At 41.2% G+C, this 23349-nt stretch overlaps 1 protein-coding gene across 1 annotated transcript in view; it reads right to left on the minus strand.

Annotated features, from left to right (window-relative positions):
- The window catches only part of cdh8 (cadherin 8), a 97143-nt gene that overhangs the window by 59818 nt on the left and 13976 nt on the right, over positions 1–23349 (minus strand). The window contains exon 2 of the mRNA XM_008280428.1: positions 3576–3870. Within this exon, the coding sequence (XP_008278650.1) occupies positions 3576–3870 (295 nt within the window). The remainder of the gene's footprint in view (positions 1–3575; positions 3871–23349) is intronic.

Here is a 23349-nt window from a genome sequence, read left to right on the forward strand (position 1 = left end):
CCATCCATCCATCCATCCATCCATCCATCCATCCATTATCTATACACCGCTTAATCCTCACTAGGGTCGTGGGGGAGCTGGAGTCTATCCCAGCTCCCAGCTGACTCAGGGTGAAGGCAGGGGACACCCTGGACAGGTCGCCAGTCTATCGCAGGGCTGCACTTAGAGACAGACAACCAAGCACACTCACATTCACACCTATGGACAATTTAGAATCACCAATTAACCTTTTTGAACTTGTGGGAGGAAGCCGGAGAACCTGGAGAGAACATGCAAACTCCACACAGAAAGATCCTGGTGCCCCCATCGGGACGCGAACCTTCTTCCTGCGAGGCAACAGTGCTACCAACTGCTCCACCTTCAGCCCACCATGCAGCCCCATTGGGAAATATAACAATTTAAAAAACAAGACAAAAGAAACAGGATTATCCTTCAATGTTGCGTTAGCTTGTTCTATTTTCCCTCGATGTGAAAAAAAAAAAAAAAAAAAAGATTTGGAAAGCTTTAAAAGAAAAGCGTGGTTGCTTTCCTAGTTCCTAAAAAGTCAATATTCTGTCAATGAATTTCATCCCTTTCAAAACAGCCCCACACAGAGACCCCTATTCTGAAGCAATGCAGTAACAAAGCCACTACTGGTAACAGACTTATCCTGACTACTTATGCAAATGACATCAAGCTATTCTGACAAGTTATTTCTCCTAACTCCTTTACTCTCCACATCCTCTCACTGCTCTGCTGTACTTAAAGAGACACGATTCACTAAACAATTAAAATGGTAGTCACCTTCATTGTGAGCCATTCAGGAAAATGAAAGTCAGAGAAAAGTCACAGAGAGCCACACGTCTTATCCGACTGGCCCTTATAAAGGAAGAACAAAAGGTCTTTCCCCCTCATTTCCCATTAACCTCTATGCTCCTCCGCACACAGGAAACATGGCGACCTCAGTGGCCCATGTCACATATCTCATCCGACTGTGGGGACCACTTCCTATGGCTGATGGTGACATTCAGTGAGGGGGTTTTCTATCTAGCCGGAGTCCTTGACAGATAAAAGGTGGGTGTTGATATTTGTGCCTGGTCTACTGATACCGTGTGGATACACTCTTGATAAGCGTGGAACTGCTATGACATTGATAAGTCTGGAGTGGAACTGACAAGCTCAAAAGTGGATAATATCGTCAGGAGAAGCAGGCTGTTACGGTCTGGATTAGATTTTTGATTATTTGACGCAGGTGGGTTCACGCTAAGCAAAAATACATCAGTACACTCAGCATTGTCTGCACTCAATACCAGACGTAATGCAGCACCTTTTAGCATGGGCTGTAATTACATTATAATGGTTGCCAGTTTCTTCTCACTGTGGAGATTTGTTCATAAGCAGCACACTTCACCTATATTTGCTTATTTTCTGTTAACATTCCTGTGGACTTTATTAGTTATCCAGTGCTCAAAACACTTCCAGAAATCCACTGAGTCCAGCACAAATTCTCATTTCAGTGTGATAAAGATGAAACACTACTGTAAAGAAACCGGTGATTTATGAATATGAGGCGAGAGAGATGAATGACTTATTGTTTGTTTGTCCGGGGCGTCTAATTCCTCCCATAATGCCGCAGCACATGAAAACTTAACAAGAGGAAAACTAGTTGCTGAAAGAAAAGCCTTTCAAGCAAACAACTGAGCATTCGTGAATGTTTAATTAATCAGTAGTGACAAAAGGGAACAACAATCAACAAAGAGATGCCGATTTCCATTTCTTATGCATTAGTCCCACTGGCAAATCACAGAGTGCTGTCAACCACCACTTTACTCTCTCCCCATCACTACAGTTGTCCCTGCACTACACTGACAAAACCCTTGGAGAGCTACAGTACATTTTAACTGAGATCCAAGGCAGTGAGCAGCAGGGATCAAGGAACAGAGTTCAGACAAGAAGAGTTCACTGTTATTCTGTGTTTACATGAATACTTTTGCATTGTGTTTTGCTCCTTTTTGCTTCCACCACAGCAGCAGCTAATAGGAATCAGCTGCAATCATGGTGAGAAGCTGAAGCTAAATCATCGTTGTCTCAAAGAAACAACACCAAGGCTGCATCCTACAGATGGGTTATACCAAACAGATTCCATTGCATACGTACCACCATCTGCCCTAGCATGTTATGTCAGCTTCATGACAGGTAACAAGAGGAAGCTCGATGAGGAAACACAATAACAAGCGCATACCGCCCAACAACAGACCTCAACGCCCTCACTGAACTCCTCCAATGTCAAAACGGCATAAAGACACACTCTGATCTCTTTCCTGCCACTGATGGAAACATTTTTCTACAAGACTCCTGCTGCTCTGGGGTCAGTGGTAAGGCTCCCCTGAAGAAAAAACACAGTGTAACGATCCACTTATGGCCTTCTGCCAATCCTAGATGAGCTATACATTATCATCACACTGTGGTCATTTAAATGCATGAATGGAATACGAATGAGAATATATGAATATATTAGCATACAGTGCATGCAATGTGTTTGCAATGGTTTGTGTACCAGTTTGTAGGGCTTGAAGAATGGTAGCTTGTGGCAATTAGCATCAGTCAGTGTTGTCAGGCTTCATGAGAGTTGGTGAGGGTGCATGCACGCCCTTCATGTGCTTCTTCTGCTTTCTCTATGATTATACTAAAACGCTGAAATCTTGAATTAAAACCATCCATTTAAAGACTTTTCTACAGGGAAGTCTGCTAAGCTTCACTGTTGTGTGAGGACGGGGGGAAAAAAAGCTTAACTGACCAAATCTTAGTCCTTCTAATACAAAATAAGGTAGTCCTCTTACTCCTGGTTTCCTTTCTTCCATTTTGTCATCAATCACTTATTATATTCGGAGCTTTCTAACCTTTCCATAAATATTTAGTATCGTGTTCACTAGCACGAATATCACATAACTGAATGTACAGAGGAAAATGTTAAGGAATGCAGTAATAATTCTATATATTCCCAAATGGTTCACATCGTAAGATAGTATGACCCTTGACCTATACAAAGTGGAGAAAAGCATTTTTTATGCTTGCCAGAAGGGCCAGTGCTCTACCTACATATGCTGATGCTGCTGCAGCATGTCTGAAATGTGCCAATAGTGCTTTTTCAGTTTCTGCAAAATTCCGACTGTGTGCGACAGTGAAAGTTTAGTATAGCATTTCCTGCTTTCTTGATGTAGTGAATTGTTTAGTTTTACAAAATAAAATTGTCTGACTCATGCTTTGCGTGTTGTTCGTTCTTTGCAAGTGGGCTGTTTGTGGAGAGCCTTCCCTAAGTGTGTGTTGACACTGACGGCAGTTGTTCAGTTGCAGCGCTTAGCTATGGGTGAAGTCCCAGTGATTTGATTTGATTCATTTTTCTTGTATTTTCATTTGGCGAAATACTCATAGCAGACAAGCATGTATATAAGCATACTCATTTCCTCTTGTTCTTATTCACTCATTATTTTTATGCAATAGGCCATTAGAGATCAGCCGTCGCGGAAATCTCACACACTGATTAGGCTGCTGTGTGGGGCAGAAGATAGAAATGAGGTCTGTCTATTGTGACTTACCAACAGCAGACATCTCTGGAACGGAGGCACGGTACGGGCCTTCAATGAACTGCGGTGGATTGTCGTTTATGTCCTGAACTTTGATGATGAACTCGGATGGTGGCTCCAAAGGCTCGTCTGTATCGGCGTTAATGACCTGGGCTGTTAGTGTGTACTCAGCCTTCTCCTCGCGGTCCAGCCTCTTCATGGCATGGATGTCACCTGTTAACTCATTGATTGCGAAGATGGTGCCTGCCCCCTCACCCGCTAAGACGTACTTGACGTTCCTGTTGCCCACATCCAAGTCTGTGTGTAGCTGCAATCAAAACAAGAGGAAAAATAGAAGATAAAGTTAAAAAGCGCAGCAGAGTCCTCAGTTTGATCCACTGTATAAACACAGACGGAGGTCTTAAAAAAGCCAACCTGATATGCTCAGCAGATTCTAAAAGTTCTCACCATGTAAATGCAGCTAAGTGTACAGTATGACTTTAATGTGTTGTTGTTGCTGCTGTACTTTGCGGAAACGAGTGTAGCACAGATACTAAACGTGGCTCAACATAGCCTACACTTTGCTAAATGAGGTCCGCTGGGGACAATAACTTTATAAGTAGCACAGGAAATGGACCTTAGCCTACATTGTTTCCTCGTTATACATCACAGATACATCATACAAACACACATTGTGGGGCATATTGCTCCCTACAGTCTGAAATTCACAAAAGGAAGAAGTTAGATGTGCTTTGAATGCCCATTCTATAACACAGCAAGGCCAGAAAATCTATTTAAAAAAATGAAAGAGAAAACTCTGCACACGATGATTCATGCTCACAAATAACTAGCCCCAAAGTTACTGGGCGATGGTGCATGTTCCTCTTTTTTTTTTTGTAAATGCACTTTCATTAATTCACTAAACCTGCATTACGTGATAGGCTGAGTGGTTGGATCCCACTTGCTGCACGAGCTAAGTATAACTAATGAGTCTGACAATACTACATAAGGCTGTTCAAACATCTGTGGACAGAAGAGCAGGCAAAACCTGCTGTTTCAAGTTAAAAAGGCACATTGGACTGGCAGGAGACACAACGGAGTGGAAAGAAAGAGGTCAGGGAAAAAGAGAAACACCAGGGTTTTGACACGACAGAAGCGAAGAGCTTTGCTTTTATTCATATAAACAGGCAAAGCATCTCCTTTACTGGAAGTCACCTTTCATAAGCCCCTTGATCCCCAAGGTGAGTGACTTTCCGAGGGGAGCAGAGAGGCAACATTTACAAATCCAACAATGCTCAGTGTAGCTGGGGCACGGCTGCCAGCCCTCTTCTTTTCAGTTTGTATTTTTGTTAACATACATGCCTCTCAAACACACACACACACACACACACACACACACACACACACACACACNCACACACACACACACAGGCTTGCATCAAAACATCTGTATTCAGCAGCTTTAATTTCATTTCCTGCCACAGTGTTTCAACAGGGATTCCTGTGGGAGTGTGGCTAGGGTGCAGAATAGCAAGGTAGAAATCTGTCGGTGAAAATCCCGACCTCTAAACCCCCCGCAATGTTTTTATAAGCCCACTTTTATGCATATACTGTCTCCAAGGTGTTGTTTGTAGACACTGACAAAGCACATTCGCTTAAATTGTCACACCTTGCACTTTTGTTTTCCTAATTGTGCCATCATTTTACATGAATGATGTAGCTCATTAACACAAATGCCTCGCAACATCCTGCACACTGAGAAACTCTATAAATGAGCTTAAATTAATGACGGTCTGTCATTGTTTTTTTACCCTTTGTGTAACTTCTTGTGCCTAGTCTAATGCCTGCAGCTCAGCATATATGACTGCATGTCTGTGTTTCCCACAAAGGGGGGCAAATTGACTATTTTAGCTTGCATATTGGTTTTTGGCTGATCCATATATCATACATATTTTTAGCAAAGGATTCGGGATTTAATCCTGGTGTGCGTGGAACTGACACTCTGCTTCCTCACTTGGCACTAATACTGTAAGGTGAGGTCACCCGTGCACAGATGTATGTGCTATAATGCTAAAATTGTAAAATATGTAGAAATATGTGTTTGTGCCAAAACCCCTTTCCAGAAATGAGCTGTTAATCCCAACTTTTAAGTCAATCATGGATGAAGAGTCACAGAGATGTTGAGAGCGCTGGAAAGTTTCTGTATTTACAATTCAATGGCACATGAGCAAAGTCAGTCTGCTGATTAGGACGCTATAAGACAGTCTAAAACTCCAGAACATTCATATAAGTGGACCTTGTGTTGAAAATGTTTTAGCAAGCTCTGTTGCCAATGTTAGGAGAGAGAACTGTCATTACCAATTTGGTGCTGTTGTATTTTTGTGTTATGGTCTTTGTATGGTGCTAATATTTGTGGAGCATTGACACTTCTGTCTGCGCTTGGAAACACATATGGGGGAATATTGCAAACTCAGTGTTTACTCACTGATCCTTCTTCAGAGCTTTATCCCATCACCAAAACATGGAACATCTGTCTGATACAGTACACAGGCACCTCAAACAGCTTGTGTCACCCTGAGTTTAGAACATATCTGCACCGTATTGGTTGGTTCATTAGTATAGACTGCTATATTAACTGGGTTCTGCCATGGCCAGGTAGGATCCCAGTCAGCCTGTTTCACTTGATATTAATCAAGCAACAAACAAATCACACTTAGTGCAGTGCATCATGAGCAGTTAGTGAAATTTTAGATGTTTTACAAAAGGACTACACAAATAAAAATGGTGCACAATGCAACCAATGCACACAAAACACTGAATTATAAAAGTGGAGCTGATAAAAGGCAAGGAAAAATAGATATAAGACATGAATTTAATTCAAAATTTTAAAATAGTCATTCTAATAATAGCTGTTTTTGTGAGGCCTTCTGCAACTATTAAACCAAGGATTCATGAATCAGAGGAGCTCTGTCAGGAAACGTATGGCAACTTTAGCATACTGCACTTCTGGAAAGTGATGGTGTAAAGTCAAAAACAAAGCTGGTTCTTCAAAAACATTTGTAGCTTAACACTTTTCACAAGATGGGCATGTTGCTCCAACTCTACATTTGTTATTGGAAAAAAAAAAAAAACTGACATTTTGGTATCTTTTTTTTCTGCAATATATCTTGCAAAATGAAAATAAATAAAAAGAATTTTCACCCAGTTAGTTAAATAACTTATTTGGAGTGCAGTAGAAAGAACTAATCATTCTATAGTGACTGAGACAATTTTCTTGGGAACTGCATCTCCAAAGAAAGATGAAAAATTATATTTAATTGCTTTTTTGTGTGTAAAAACCATTTTGAACCTTTGTCATGTGACCTAACACTGGCAAAGATATCCCAAATAGCTTTTGCTTTGACTGGCATTTAGAAGTGACTTTGCTCACACCATACAGCACTTTGTGCTGCTAATTTAAATGGTCAAACAAATGAATTGTGGTGTCTCATGTAGTGGCAACAGCTGCAGAACACTGCTAACCAAAATGCATCACTTGTATCTGATTATTAATAGACACTGTAGTTTCTGAGTGTTCCTCCCATGCAGGTTAAGGCAGCGACTGGTTGGAGCAGCTGGAACAGAGAAGCTTCTCGTCACAGCAGGCTCAGGTACTGCAGCTTACACAGCTGTGTGACCAAACTCCTTTAAAACCAGTGAAACAGGGTGTGTTCATGTCATTTACCCAAGTTTGTTTTCTATGAGTGAAACACACATTGAAAAAAACAAAGCAAAAAAGAAAAACCCCTTTAAACTGAAGTAAACTTTGTTCTGTTAGTTTCAGGGTTAGGGCACAGAGAATCTATCCGCTTTCAGCTGAACAATCCTGTTGTCAAACTTTAAACGGACATCAGTCTGTACAGTGGAGAGAAAAAAACATTGACCAAAACAGTTTTTGAGTGGAAGGGCACTGTGACCTGAGCGTTATGAGGGGCTTGAGTCATCCTCTTGTTGACGGTTACTGTATGTAGCATTTTCATGAAGATACAACAGAGTTGTACAGGTAGCATAATGCTGCATTATAGTTTAGACAACTAACAAAAAAATTGTGGCTAGATAACTCCTCTCCTTTACAAAAAGGCACACTGTGTTCTATCTTTGTAAAAAGAAAAGTCATACTTTTAGCCATCACTTTGCTACGAGCTGCCACTTTAACTCTAACCAGCTACAGTTCTCACCACTGTTTTCTCTAAACGCCCTGGTTGCCCACTTCGTAGACAGCCTTCACACTGGAGTGCACAAATGGTCATCAAAGAGTACAATTACTGACATAGAAAAAAAAAGGTCTGCCACAGGTCCCTGTCATTAACTGGGTTGCCTGGGCAACTAAAACAGCACCAACAATCAGTGACATTGACTGTGGCATTCAGGAAACTAGCAGATAATGGATAACAGCACACTGTCGCCGTGGTGATTATATGCTACAATGCACGCTGCAGTCACTGAACACTGATACAGCACTCTGAACACTCACACTGTTGTGCTGGTGTTGATTCTGAATTTGACTGGTAACAATGTTAATAGAAATGTTACCAGTCTGGCTGTAAAGTCGAAACCTGTCTACAAAAAAATAACACCGACAGCGACTGCAGCGTCTGTATTCGGACCAGGAAACTTATGACTATTGCCTCAGTCGCTGTTCTCTGGCTGCTGAAAAGACAGACATCCATATGTTTTGAAGCTGCTGTTCAGATGAATGAAGAAAACCTTGGTTGACTGAAGAAATTGTCCCATGATAGTACTTTGCAGTGCTCACTGCCGGAACACATACACACATGGATGTGCACATCTCCATTTGCCAACCACAAGTCCCAATCAGGGGCTGCATGGGACTGCTTACCCTGTCAGCAGAGGAGGAAATATGTCAGTTCCAGTTGAAGATGAGCTTTTTACTGCAATCACTTGAACAATCACTGTGTCCTAATGAGGATGATTCTAGAGATTCTACTCCCACACAGCCCAACCCCACTCCTCCACCCCCGCCTCTGGCCTGGCTTCCTCATGCCTACGTGTAGCCCTACAGAGGGAATTAATTATTTTGCTCCTTGTCAGGGCAAATGGTAGATAGGACATGTGCTCCTCCTTTGTATGTACCAGTAGGACTGGAGTGGGAGAGGGAGGAGATGCAGTCACTGTGATGCAGCTTGTCACCCACTGTCTGCTGGAACAGACTGCACACAGTACGTCAGACTGCTGTCTCTGAATCCTACCTCAGTCAGTCCTTGGTACGGGTCACAGACTGCTTCTTTTTTTGGATTCAATCTATAATCAAGCTTGCACTTATAATTGAGGGAGGAAGTACTCAGATCTTTTTACAAGAGACAACAGCTCTCCTGTAGAAAAGGAAAGCTCTCATTCATGCATTAGTAGTGTTATTAGTAATAGTAATATTGTTGCTGTACATATATATACATATACATATAAATAAAGCATTTTTCATTTCATTTTCGTTTTTCATTTCATTTCATTTCATTTCATTTCATAGATAGGTATCTCAGTTCTGTAGTTTTGGGTTTGTTTGTTTGTTTTTTTGTTTTTTTACTTTTTTAAAGATTTCTTTTACTTTTCTGTAAAATTTGGTTTATTTTATCTTCTGTGGCATTGATTTTTTCTTTTTTTTTTTGAAGAAAGCATCTGAGAAGAAGGTTTTTTTTTTTATTGGAACTACATGCAAGTGAAGGTTGAATGTTTAACATTGCACTGTATTATAAAAGCTTGGTTTAGAATCTTAAGATTAATCCATATAATGTTGGTGAGAAAAATGAAATAAAGTAAAAAGTATTATGTTTAATCCTTACACATAAAAGAGTAGAAGAAGCAGGAAGTGGTACTAGTCAAGTACTAGTAGCTTCAAATTGCGCAGTACTTAGGATTTAGCTACGTTCCATGAAAGTTAATTATATTCATGCAGCACGTGATCACCTTTAGTGTAGAAACAAAGGCACAGAACATCATTGCGAGCTGCGTTGCTGTATAATACATCACCCTGCTCACTCTAAATGTCATGTTTAGTGCCATCCTGACGCTGGCTTGTTTAACCGAGGTTGCATGACCAGACCAGGCGATCATCGCGATGGGAAATGTCATGTTAAGCATTAAATATGGAGTAGACTGCATGTTGTTATGTAAAATGTATGGGAACCCCAAGGCCATGCGCTGTGTGGACTAGTTTACATAGCACCCTTTGTAACAGCCAGATGTTGATCTTTTTCAGTTCAACTCAGTCAGTTATTATGGCCCAGTTCTCTTCCTCTAGTCAGTGTAACCCAGTCTATGGAACAAATTCACAGACTTTATTTAACAGGGCCTCAGACTGCAATGGGAGATCAATAAGGGGTAATTCATTGCCAAAACTGATAAAATTAGAGCTTTTTCCCCATCTGCACACCCTTAGGCAACTGTACCCTGAATAGTTACTCCAGAAAGATCCTGCTCAAACACGTCTGGAAAGTAATTCCTCCCATTTGTTGAATTTCGACTCTGTTAATTACACCTACATGAATAATCTGTAATTCTAAATATTGCAATAACATTTTGAATGTACGGAACAGATGGTGCGATGCATGATATATGATACACTTAGCTATTCTTGGGAACATTTTCCCTCCAGTCTGTCTCATGGCACATAACGGTTTATCAAATTGGACAGAAAAGTTCCCTTCTGGTGTGAACCACAACAGACTTTATTGGAGGAAACCATATAGTGAAAATCCATGGAGCTGGGACATTGGAAATGAAAAGTTTCATTCAGAAATATTACAACCTGAAATACTGTCAACTCTGCTGTCTTTATAACTCAAATGAGGCCATGTTTAAAGGAGTTAAGCAAATGCTATCAGTCATTTTTACGTCTCTGGTGAAAATATAGATTTTTCCCATAACTCAGTTGGAATAAAGCTTTTTAAATGCGGGAATTATTGTTCACTTCAATTAAATCCACAGGAATTTGTGGGCATCTGTTGCAATAGAACAATAATCAATATTGCTTTTCTCAGAGGTCAAATGCAGTATTAATGGAGGCCAAAAAGAGGAAAGAGTCCCTTACATGTTTTCCTCTTCATTTATTATCACTGCAGACACTCTTGCTCTATTGAATCAATGGGTAAGAGATGGTGTCACGACCCATATGCAGGCAAAGGTGACAGATTGCAATTGAAGCAAGCTCCTCTCAGAACAGGTACAGTAATTACAATCAGCACAGAGACTCCCAGTGTTACACTTTCTCCACGCACACCTATTTTTTCCTCTCTTTGGACAGGGAACTGAAGCACTGGCAAGTTATCACCTTCTGTCTTCGTTCTGCTTTATTTTTCTCAGGGACAAGCGTGAATTAATGAGACAAACAAAAAACGAGACAATTTGTACTGGATTTGTGTGCAATTTGTACCAAGGTCAATCAGGGCTAATGTGTTCTGTGTCCATCTTTGCTCTTTGAGCAATGGCACATGTGTTGCATTCATTGCCACTGGCGCTTTATTGCTTCTGGAGAATAAGTCAAAGTCAAAGCAGCTACCTTTAGTACAAGAGGGCAACACAATTAGATTTAGCCACCCATGAAAAGCCTTTTGTTTGTGAGTGTGGATACATGGGAGGATGCATTTTAATCATAGAAGGGTACAGTGTCACCACAGAGAGAGAGAATGGGAAAAAGACAAAAACAATTCTGCATAATGCATCCAGGCTGTCAGCTATGTCAGCTCTCACTTCAAGAATTACCTGTTGTGTGGAAGCAATCTCCAGTATGGATTTTTACTGCCTGCTCATTATATCCTGTTGTTAGAACAAGAGAGCATTGGACAATCAGTCTGTTCGCTGGTGTGTGCCTGATGTAACCCTCAACACCAAAAAATATGTTTAAAAGAAAAAAAAAACAAAAAACAGACTTTTGAAATCATTTGTCCAATTCATGACAGCTCCACGTGTCCTTAGAAGAGCTCTGCAGCCTGAACCTCTGTGAAAAAAAACAAACTGTCATTTGAGCAAGAATTTTTTTTATTTATTTATTTTTTAAAAGAAAGAAATATTGTGACCAATAAAGAGAAAGAGCCATGAAAAACTGTAAATGAGCTTGGCTACGGGGGCTGTGGTGCACATGCTGCGTGTTAAATAGAGGGAGATTTTTTCGCATTAACCTCGACTACTGTCATTACCCTACCTGTGGGTCCAAAACTCAATCGGTATACACAGCATGCCGAAGGAAGGTGGGTGGTGAGGGGTGCTAAACAAAACAAGCTTAATCAAGGAGCACAACAGTTTTCTCTTTCTTCTGTGCGGCTGACCTAATCAAATCAAGGAATGAGATTGATTTCACGAGGTGCAGATGGATCCCGTAGCAAGTCTAATTCAATGTGCCGGCTCTCCACTATGATGTGTGTTTTCTCGGTCCAGATGGTGCTGCTCGGGTTTGTAATTCATATTTCAACATTTTACTCCCCTCTCCCCTCCTCCCCTCTCCTTCTTTCACTGTGTTTTTTCTCTTTTTTCTTTGCTCATAGTTTAACCACTGAGTAAATGAGTATTGCTGTGGATAAGAATCACAAACTCATCTGTCAAACATGTGATCCTGTGATCTTGTTAAATGTCACTAACAACACACGCTGACTGCTGAGTTTCATGGTGGAGGTGTTGGAGCTGATGTCAGGATAGTAAAGCACAGAAGGAAAATTCTGGCTTGTATAGAATGAAAATGCAGCCTTTCTACAGAATTATATTACAAAGTCAATTGCATTAAAATTTAAAATTAATTTCATCAAGATTCATAAAGGTGCACTTATGCAGAGGTCTCTGTCTCTGTAATGGGGTTCCATTAAGATCTACGCTGGTGTATACGAAGCTCAACTAAGACTTGAAGGTTGCAATAATGGAATGTAATTAAACAAGTTGTATCAAGCTGTTAAAATGTATTATTATTTTAACATGAGGTTGGAAAGGTGATGCAGCTTTTACAGTTTGAAGGAGGACACAAATAAAACCTCCACATGCATGCAATGAAAGCAACAACACCACACTATGAACACAAGAAGCAGTCCTCACAAAATGACACTATGGATTACATAATCTTTAGTGAACTTGTGATAAATCAGAAAAGCATTTTTTCAAAATTATTATTTCAATACATAAATAAAATTTGTGAACAAACCTGCAGTAGTAGATAATTGCAATTCTATTTTTCTCTGCATTCCAATCAGCATATTTTAAGACTTACTTCCTATATATATATATATATATATATATATATAGACATGCTCAAATTTCCATAACTGGAAGCATGCAGAGTCAGAACCATTCTTTGGGGCTTATTCCCATGGAAAAATGCAGATGTACTCCACAGTGCCTGTTTGAGCTGTCAAAGTTATTGTTCTCCACCTCAGAAATCTTGCAAATTAGCAAGTTTCAATGCCAGCTGCCACTGTTGGAAAGGCATGCATTTCTGGTGTAGAAAAATCCTGCAGGTACTGTATACAATACTTTTTTTTTCTGTATGGAGGCTTAAATAATGAGCTCTGACAGCTTTGGCTAAGCACTTTGGTTTGTCTTATAGCAAACCTTACAGTAGGCTGTTTCTTAGAAACCACTGCAGGCTAAAGTATTATTACAGCAATGTGGTATAAATGCTGGTGATCACTCAAATCAGTGGAACTTTTGTGTGTTGAAAGCTGTTTCATTATGTAAGGACAGGGTTTAGAGTGAGACCAGTTGTTGCCAAAAAAAAAAAAAGAAGAGAGAACAAATAAATCATGACCTGTATGTGTAAAACATTCATGCATAAGACTACTGATCTCACCTCCAGTAGGATCAATATCCAGTTATGTTATTTTGGCTGAGTATCTATTTTGTACATCAGTAGCTTATGCCAGCATCCAAACTCACAAAGAGAGACACACAAAGGCTACGTACTTGTCAGCTGCAGTTTTTCCATACTCACAGCCAACACATGGCTCTATGGGCCAGAGTTTTTACAAGGCAGGTATAGAAAAGCAGCATTTGCAGAAGCCTAAGAACAAAAAGCAGTATAAATGAGGGCTTCATTGGCTATATTAATAATCATCTGTGCCTTCTCCTTTGAGAGGCCTGTGATATCGAGTATCATTAGACATGCAAATAACAGCTCCATTTTCCCGTCCCTGGGATTAGGAAGGAAAGAGAGAAAAATGAAGAAGAGGCATGGCTGTGGCAGAAACAATTAAGCCATCCTCTTCACGGAAGCACTTGGCAGCCAGCTTCAGACTGGTAAGGGGGGACAGGAGGGGTCCTCTGGCTGGGCAGCAACGTCAACACACTTGTCTGAGTGAATGTGCAATTGCACAGAGCATCGCTTTAAGATGTCAGATCACCTTGGAGTGGACGGCAGCTACAAGCACAAGCACTTCTTCTGTGTGTCATGATGCCACTATACATGTTTCACACTCTGTCTGGAGCGCAGACCCGGAGACAGAGCTGGAGGGACGGGGGAGAACAAAGGAACAAGGAACAGAGAAAAAGTAGACAGGAGAAAAGAGAGAGTCATCTCTGTTTTCTTATGTGGCGGAAGTGATGACATGTTCCCTTTTATCCGTTCTCCCACCCTACATGGGCAGCCACCGAGTGCATTATCACGTCGCTCACAGACAAACTCCTCCAGCCTTCCTCTGCTACATTAGACAAATATCCAAGGTCTCTTGCCTACATAATCATGTCTTTTTGGCTAAAAGAGGTCCCCTTTTTCTTCTAACTGCACCTCCGCAATCGCACAAAACCAAAAAGTAGCCAGAGAAATGAGACAAAAGCACTTTCTGGATTGTTGCTCTTGAAATGAAGTACAACTAAATATTTTCATATACTAAAGTAAAAGTCATTTACTCCTCTCTCCGGTGCTTGGAAAGGGGGAGTGGGCATGGAAATTACCTCTCATAACCCATTTCCCTGATTCCCTTGTTAAATTCACTTCATTTCCAAGCTCTCCTCATCTTTCCACCTCTCGCTATCACATAACAAATCTCCCAGTGCTGGAAAAAAAAATCAATCAATGTCTGTTAAAAGGTTACCTAAGAAAAAGTAAGAAAACAGGTTAGGTCTAAGGGGTATTATAGCTGTAAGCGGCCGAATTTTTAGGACAAGCAAAAATCAAACAAACAAAGAACAGGTAGCTTCTTCATGGCAGCCTATAAAAATGAGGGAAAAAATCATTAAAGATGCCACATCACAATGAGAGACGAGGCATGAAAGCGTGCAGCCCACTAAGTTCAGTCCATCATCCTGGAGACAAAGACAAGACAGTGAGTCAGAAAGTAAGAAGTCAAAAGTGACTCTCTGAAATGCTTCCATCTCCTCACATCTTTCTCTCTTTCGCTCTCGTTCCCTCTTTATCACTTTCTTCCTCCTCTCCTGCTCTCGCTCTGTGCCTTTTTTTTTGGAATCGCCCATCGGTAATGTCAACAGAGATTTCACGGCACAGTGGCGGTGCATCAGCCAGGCTCACATTTCCCCTACCTGTGATTTACATCAGAGAAGAGGCTCATGGGGGATTTTCCATGGCAGCGCAGGGAGGGGAGCGGTGACGGTGTCGGTGATGGTGACAGTGGGGGTGGGGGAGGTTGGATGGAGCCAGTACCCCAGGGCTGAATGCAGTAAGGCACTCTGACAATGGTGGCGTCGACCACCCGGCTGAGAGATGCTTTTACTGCAAAGGGAACCTGCATGAGTGCATTCAGGCCCTGCTCCTTAAATGTCAGCATTCTCCTTATGCAGCAGGCAGGTTATTTCCAGTATATTTTGGAAGAGAAGTACATGGATTTGTGCAAGTTTACACCACTATAATGTGATTTTGAAGGCTAGAATTGTGGCTCATATTTTGACCATCTTATAGACACACATAGAAAAACATATAGATATATACATACAGACAGAGAGAGAGAGAGAGAGACAGAGAGAGAATCTTTAGAATTCATAGTTCATTCCATGTTTTTTTCCCCCAAAACTGCGTCAGCATATTCAGTGTAGTTCAGATATTTGTGCGTCTGCATGCTGCTGACATTAAACAAATGATGAAGCACTTACTTTGATTAGATATGATTTCGAATCTTTGTCCCTTCAGAATATATTGGCAGATGATGCGCAGCCACAATACAAATTAATTGATAGACTCAATAAGATAAGATTCAATACTACAACCTTTCAATGGAAGATTTCCTGATACCTCTTCAAAGAAAACGACTGGTGTAAGGACACATTTAGAAGAGTAACTTGCAGAGAGCCAGTTACAGATCCTCTAGCTGGAATTAACCGTGTGGAGTGCTGTCATGTCTGCAGCAATTTTGTGTTAAATTGGTGAAGAATTGGATTACACTCTGTACATGCATATATTGATTAACAAATAAACTCAACACAAACTCAATAAAAATCTGTTTTAAAAAAAGATAGCTTCAGGTTTATTAAAGAACTGTAGGTTTCTTATAGACATGAATTAAATTCTATTTGTGATGATCACAAATACATTAATTAAAATAGGTCAACAGCAACATCTGTTGGCATAGCACTAAAATCTGAGCTCGGCACTGACAACCCAGTCTCTCCTTCACTACACAACTCCATTTTTAGTTGTGTTTAAAGAGAAATGCTGGGGTGGGACTCTGGTAACCCTGGTAACCTAGAAAATAGAGGAACTTGTCGTTAAAGGTTTAATCGTAAACCAAACCTTATTATTTTCCTAAATCTAACCAAGTAGCTTTGATAGCTAAACTTGTCTAAGCTTCTAGCATGTAGTTATCATTGTGAAAGACTCAACAAAACCATGTTATTTCCTTAACCCTAATTTGGTAGTTTTGATGCCTAAATGCAACCAAACAGGGAGTGAACCCACTGGTCTCCTGAGTCAGGGTGGCGTAGCACCACCGTCCAGCCCTCCCCCTCTTCACATGGACTCTCTTGCTCCTTCAGACAGGAAGCATTTCACACAATGTCACAGGTGTAAAAATCTGCCTTTTACAAAACTGAATTAAAATCCATCAAAACATAGTCGTAAATGCAGTTTATTAGAATAGCGTCATTTTGTGGAAACTGGGTTTATACATACATGTGCACGTCTTATACCGCATCATATTGCCCCAGCTGTAAGAATAACTAAATCAAGTGTAAACTCATGCATCTGAAGATGTTTGTATAGATATCAGTGATGAAGTCCTGCACAGTCGATTCTCACATAATTCACCCTCTTTTCTCATAATACTGTATTTACTGTGTGAGGTTCTTGCATGCTGGTTTTACAACAGTATTCCTGCCACAGTTTCTCAGACCTTTATTAAACCCTGAGCATAAGACAAAGATGGAAAGCAATCTTAGTATGGCCCATATACTAAGAGGGGATTTTTAATTCTTAAGAAATGAAATCTAACGGCATGTTATTTGCCAAACCAAGGTAAATTAGTTTCCAACAAGTGCTTGCTCAGACTGCTGCAACATGAAAGGAGCACAATAAAACTTAAGGCAAAGGATTAACCACAGGATTAGACCCGTTATCACTCTCCAACTGACTGGCTGGTCTTAATACAGGAATCATGTTAAATATTAACTGAGCCTTTGTTGTTAGATCTTCAGCTCAAAACACTAAAAGATAATCATGTTTTAGAAGTTATCACCTGGATAAACTCTTGAACCTCTCATGCTAATAATGTAACATTTCAAAAGCACAGATACTTTGGTTTCATTTCCTGTGTGTCTGTTGGTATCCTTGTAACCCCTGGATAGTTTGGTAGAAAGCATTCAGGACATTCTTTCAAAGTATCAAGGGCTCTGTTTCCTTTCATGCTTTTTAATGTCATTTTTCAATTCTTTTAAAAAATATGTAATTCCATTCATTGTAATGGCAAAATCAGATTCTCCATTACATGATGACGCTCGAGCAGACTCCAGAAACAAACGTTGTCTATTAATGTTTATTTATAGAAAACAAAATTTAAAAATGTACATAAAAACAGCCATGTTGGACTTTTGTCTCACACATCTGAAGTCAGAGATCCATTCCAGTAGACGTGACGCTAACATGCTGATATCTGTTATCTATACCTCTTTATATCATCTAAAAATGTATATGTGGAGATGACCATATGTCCAACAGAAGAGCAGTTCAGTGTAATATGTTGTGTTGGTTGTCATGTCCGTGGCTAACGAGGGGGGACACAGGGTGGGACCACATGCCATTTGTCTCCCATAATAAGACGTGAGAGCTCACAGACATTTGAAGGAAGTCAGCATTGCAAAACGACTCCTTCCTGGAAAGACATACAGTGCAGCTTGCCAGGAAGGCTTTTTCTTTTTTCTTTTTCTGAGTCAGTGTGTGTGCGTCTGAATGAATGTATGCACACTTGTTTGTGTGCCTGTGTGTGTGTGACAGATATGTGTGTGCATCCTTGCTTGCTAAAATGTGTGGCAAACACAGCCTGTAGTGTGTGAGTGTGTTTGTGTGCATTTGTGTGTGTGTGTGTGTGTGTGTGTGTGTCCCTGTACAAATGCCCCCTCCCTATTACAGCTGACTAGTAGATGGATGCTGGCTGTCACACCTGCCTGACTTTGTTCCTGCCAGATGCGGTGGGGTCACAGTGAAAGCACCCAAACACTCATCAATCTCAACCATTGTCCAACATTCTTTCAGCTCCGGCAACAGCCTCCAATATCCATTTAGTCGCTCCAGATGCTGGCAAAAATGCTTACATACACAGAAACGGGGTGGCCAAACCTATTGACCTGCGCTGTCAGTACAGGTGGATAAAAAAAAAAAACAAAGGACGTCACAGGATCAGGAATAATCTCTAAGTGCATGTGACAAATAAAAGTTTAACTTTGCATTTACGCTGCGAGGTCGTCATCATCATTAGACTGGCAATAAAAGAAGTTGAATTTGGTGTGCTCCCAAAGGCTGCTGTCAAGTGCGATGCTGTGAGCGAGTGCCAGTATACTCGTTATTCCTGAGGTCTTTTTATTTAATAACATCAAAGCCAAACTGAGGAGCTTTGGAGTCACTTTGGAGGAAAAAGTGGGGGCGGACTGGAAGGTCTAAAGGTCACAGGTATGAAATAAAACCAATCACATGGCACTGCCAACAAGTTCCAGCTGAATTATGGAAGGAGGTGAGTACAGTGGAACTAACAGTTTGGCAGCATATTCAAACGAAAATAATGTGCATCTTTTTGGTCCCAAACAACACAGTTTTGCCTTTGTGATTGCACCAAACTCAATTACATTTGAAATACACTCCTGGCCTGATGCGGGTGCCACACAGAGAAGCCAGAAAAGTAATTTCCATCATTCTGGCTCGTGCAGAGTTTCGCAGTTCCCTTGACAGGAAGCAGCACTTGAGTAGCCAATCCGCTAATGGGAGGGAGGGAAATGGAGATAGAAAGTATGAGCCTGACAAATAAATTTATCCTGCTGGAGTTTTTTGCTTCCTACTGCTCCCCAAAAAATTTTTTGATGAGCTTGTTGTGTCTTAAATATTTATGCAGTAGACAGACACAGAGAAGAAACATTTAATGGCGCTGAACAAAAAGAAGCCGGTGTGTAATGTGCTCCAGAATAGGACATCATTCAAGTTGTGTTCAGAATTTGTTGGTTAACCAATGTTGCTGTGGGTCACACTGTCGTATTTAAGAAAGATGTTTCCATGCAGCAGTGCATCTTTTTTTTCCCTCCTTTGACACGGCGCAGTGTCTCAGGGTGCTAAAATGTTCTTCAACAGTCAGGGTGTGAAAATACCATTCGCTCACACTCTCCTCTCCCTGTCTTCCTCTCAGCTGCGTTTCTTAGCATCATTTCTACATTTTCACCCCTCAACTCTTCTTCTCCCTTTTTAATTCTCCCTCTCCTCCGCTGGGCCTCCTGAGGGTTGGGAAATAATGTACACAAACATAACAGGCGAACAGGAGAAGCGCTTATGATGTTTACCAGAGGAAAGATGAGAAGAAAAAAAAAGAGAGAGAAAAAAGGAGAAGGAAGAAATCATCACAGCACGCATTTTCATTCCCGTAGCCACTTTAATTGTGAAGAAATCAGAAAGTTGGGAGAATTCCCCTCAGTATGCAGATGCACTTTGATGCTGTCACTCACACGGTGTGGGGCTTTTGATTAGGCCTTGTCTGAGCACTCGAGGCTCATGACCACACTTGGCAAGCAGGAGCCATTAAAATCCCAGCAACTCTGGCTCCCCCCTCAGTCTTTTTGTCTCTCTTTGTCTTTCTCTGTTTTCCAGCTGGGTCACCTCTGCGAGGGACTTGATACTGAAGGTAACACCACTAATAACTTGTGCTTGTAATGCAGGAAAAGGAGAGGGTGGGAGCCCAGCAGTGTCTAATCAAATAACGCAAAATTCAGCAACCAGTGTAGTTGGTAGCACTGTTGCCTCGCAGCAAGAAGATCGCTGGTTTGCATCCTGGTGGGGGCACCAGGATCTTTCTGCGTGGAGTTTGCATGTTTTCCCTGCGCAGCGTGGGTTCTGTCCTGGATCTCCGGCTTCCTCCCATACAGTCCAAAAACATGTTGGGGTTAATTGGTGATTCTAAATTGTGCGTAGGAATGTGAGTGTGCATTGTTGTCTATCTCTAAGTGTAGCCCTGTGGTAGACTGGTGACCTGTCCAGGGTGTCCCCTGCCTTCACCCTGAGTCAGCTGGGATAGGCTCCAGCTCCCCCACGACCCTAGTGAGGATTAAGCGGTGTATAGATGATGAATGGAAATGGAAAATTGAGCAACCATACCGAATTATTCACCCTGAACCCATTTGATCATGACTGGCCAAATCAGTGCGATCTGGAAAGTAATGTAAGGAAGCCCATTTACTCATGAGCTATACTGTTTTAGTTTACGCTTATCTGCTGCAATTCCCTCTGAAAGAGTCCGCTTGCACTGCAAGTAAGTAAGTATTTCAAAGCATCACTGTGATTTTGCAAGCAGGACCTTTACTTGTATCAGAAAATGTGAGTATCAAAACATCCTTTGATTGTTGTAGTTTATTCTTTGAGGCTACTTTGTCCTTTCCATTACTGTAAGCATGTGCAGCGTGTACAGTATTAAGTGTATTTAAAGCTTGAGGACATATGAGCAAAACATTAGTCCAAACTGTGTAATTGTGTAATATATTCCTACAAACATGCAACTTGCTCCAACAGGAAGTCTTTGTTTCACCTCATCCTTCTCTTCATTTTTCCATGTTTGTCATCTGTGTCTCCTGTCAATGAAGTCCAAAAAAATAAATTAATGTGGGGTAAGTAAGTTACCTGTCATTGAACCTCTCCAGTAGAAAGGATGACCGTCATGTAAAGTGTAATGTTTACTGCCGCCCAAGGCCTCGCTGCAATCGAACACTCCTTTCAAAATGTCTGCCCTATTAGAAGTTCTGCTCTGTTCAATAAAAATGTGAAACAGACATGTTTACCTTTGTTCCTCACAAAAAGCTAATTTAAGTGGGAAATGTTGTATTTTTCCTCATGTAATGCAAAGGAACATTTTCCAACCTTGCCTAGGTCCTTGGGAGGCAGACATCACCATTGCAGTTTTGGACAAAGTGGCTGGAGAAGAAATATGCAGATTGGTTTTTACACTCTGAATTTTTAATTTATTCCCCTGCAGAAAGATGGAGAGAAAACGCAGCAGCAGCAGCAGCAGCAGCAGTGGCAGCGGCAGCGCTGCATGTCTACCTGGACATGGGAATCTATAAAGGATATAATAACTGGGTGAAACTTTTGGTTTGGCTTAGTTTCATTTTCATCGCTAACATCTGAAAGTGAGTAGCAAACGCTGGACCTCTCAGTCCGTTCACCCATGAGAACTGGCGTTAAGGTGTCAGCTGATCGTATATAGCACCTGTATGTTCCACTGTAAGAAAAATGAATCGATAAATGTTTGTGTACTTGTGTGGTTGGAAGTTTGAAAAGCGACGGACGGCAAGTGTGAAGCAAAGACGCAGTGGCCATGTGCGACAAAAAGACAAGGAACCAGAGACAGAGTGACACTTACAGAGAGGATGACACTTCCACTCTGCCGCCCACTCCTCTGCACGACCACACTTCCTCTCTGCCTCAGCCGAGTCCCGGGGACATTTTCCATCCACGCTGGGTGTCACAGCAGACGGATGACTAGCTTCAGTAGCACCATGCCATTTCCCCTTCTCACACAAAACTGTCACACCCCCCTCTTCCATGCCATCCCGGCCTGCCGGGCCGTACTGCTTCTTGGCCTGGACTGAGATTTGCACACACAAAGACAACAAGAAGGGACGCACATATTCATGCATGCACGCGCTCACCAGAAAAAGTGTCCGTGCTTCTTTCTTTCTGCCTGTAAATTACACTTAGCGGGACACTGCGCGGCCACGCTGTCGAGCCACTAACCGACTCTGGAGCATCTTCTCAAAAGCAAAATGTATAACTTTACCACAGTGAATTGCTGTAATGCTAAAGGTCACATCACTAAATCTCACCACATGGGCACAAAACAAAAAGAGATTTTTGCCATCAGCCAATAAAAGACAGCAATTATCATAAAAGAGTGAAAAATCCAGGAACACTGTCGAATCATGTAGCTTGTTTTGCAAACTTAACACTCATGACCTCGCATGGCTGTTGCAGTTTTTGAACTATAAAAGACAGTCTGTCCCGTGAGCACACACACACCTCAGAGCTGTGTGCCCGAACAGCTTCCAGTACCACTAATAATTATTAGGATAGTTGCAATGACTGCCAGGAAATTACCATAAACAGCCTATTGCTGTTTTCTCTGCATTCCAGTGATTGGAGAATAAACTGGAGAAAAAACAAAACCGGGCATAAAACAAATGTTACCCCCATGACAACACACAACAAACAGAATATTCAAGAGGGGAGGAAACTACTGTACGGAGAGGGATAAAAATGTCTCACTGTGAGAATTCAAGATTTGCCAATAGGAAAGCTGCATCAAATCAAAATTTGCTACCAATTTTCTCTTGTTCAGATTTCTGGAGGGCACCGTGGCTTGTTTGTGTCCCACGTCAGAGTTGGGATGGTTCTCAAATGATGCTGTGACAAAACATGCACAGTTACTATACAGGAAAGGGGAGTTCTACCAGCACTGCAGTGTGCCATTTATTCTTATCAATACTCATGCATTAAAGTTCATTTGCAAAACCACATGAACGTCTCTGGTAAAATCTATCATTGCTCTGTCGCCCCTTTAAATCTCTCATAAATCTTCAAATATCCCTTCTTCCAGCAGCATCATCATAGTGAGCTGCACTTTTCAATTTCTAGAGTGAGAAAAGGACAGAGGGTAAAAAGCCTCTTCCAGTATTACATCTTTTCTACTTTATTACCAGTCTTCTGGGAAAATGGGGGCAGCTTTGCAGCTTGCCTATCTGTTTACATTTTCTTTACAAGACTATATTGGAATTATAATTGTGTTCTATGGCGCCTTCTTTTGGTGCCTTTCTCTGTTTAAAGGTCCTGTGGACCTGGGGAGATGAAGAAAAATGGACCCCTTTTGAGGGATTCGATTACTGAGGAAGAAAATGCAGCTGCACACTGGCCCTTTTTTCTTTTCCCTTTTCTGTTTTCCTCCAGGTGCCAATCTCTTGGGATGCTTGATATTAGAGCTGGAATGGCGCTGACGCAAAAGTGTTGGGAAATAATTTCTTTCTGCAACAACGATGGAAACAAGCAAAAGGAAATATGTGAGACAGGTCATTAGGAATCAGATAATTAAAAAGAAGTCTAATGTGACTCCCAATAACTACAGGTTGAACTGAAATGTTAATAATAGTTTTTTTT

The sequence above is a fragment of the Stegastes partitus genome, unplaced genomic scaffold, assembly GCF_000690725.1.
Source record: "Stegastes partitus isolate 25-593 unplaced genomic scaffold, Stegastes_partitus-1.0.2 Scaffold193, whole genome shotgun sequence".
In the NCBI taxonomy this organism is placed as follows: domain Eukaryota; kingdom Metazoa; phylum Chordata; class Actinopteri; family Pomacentridae; genus Stegastes; species Stegastes partitus.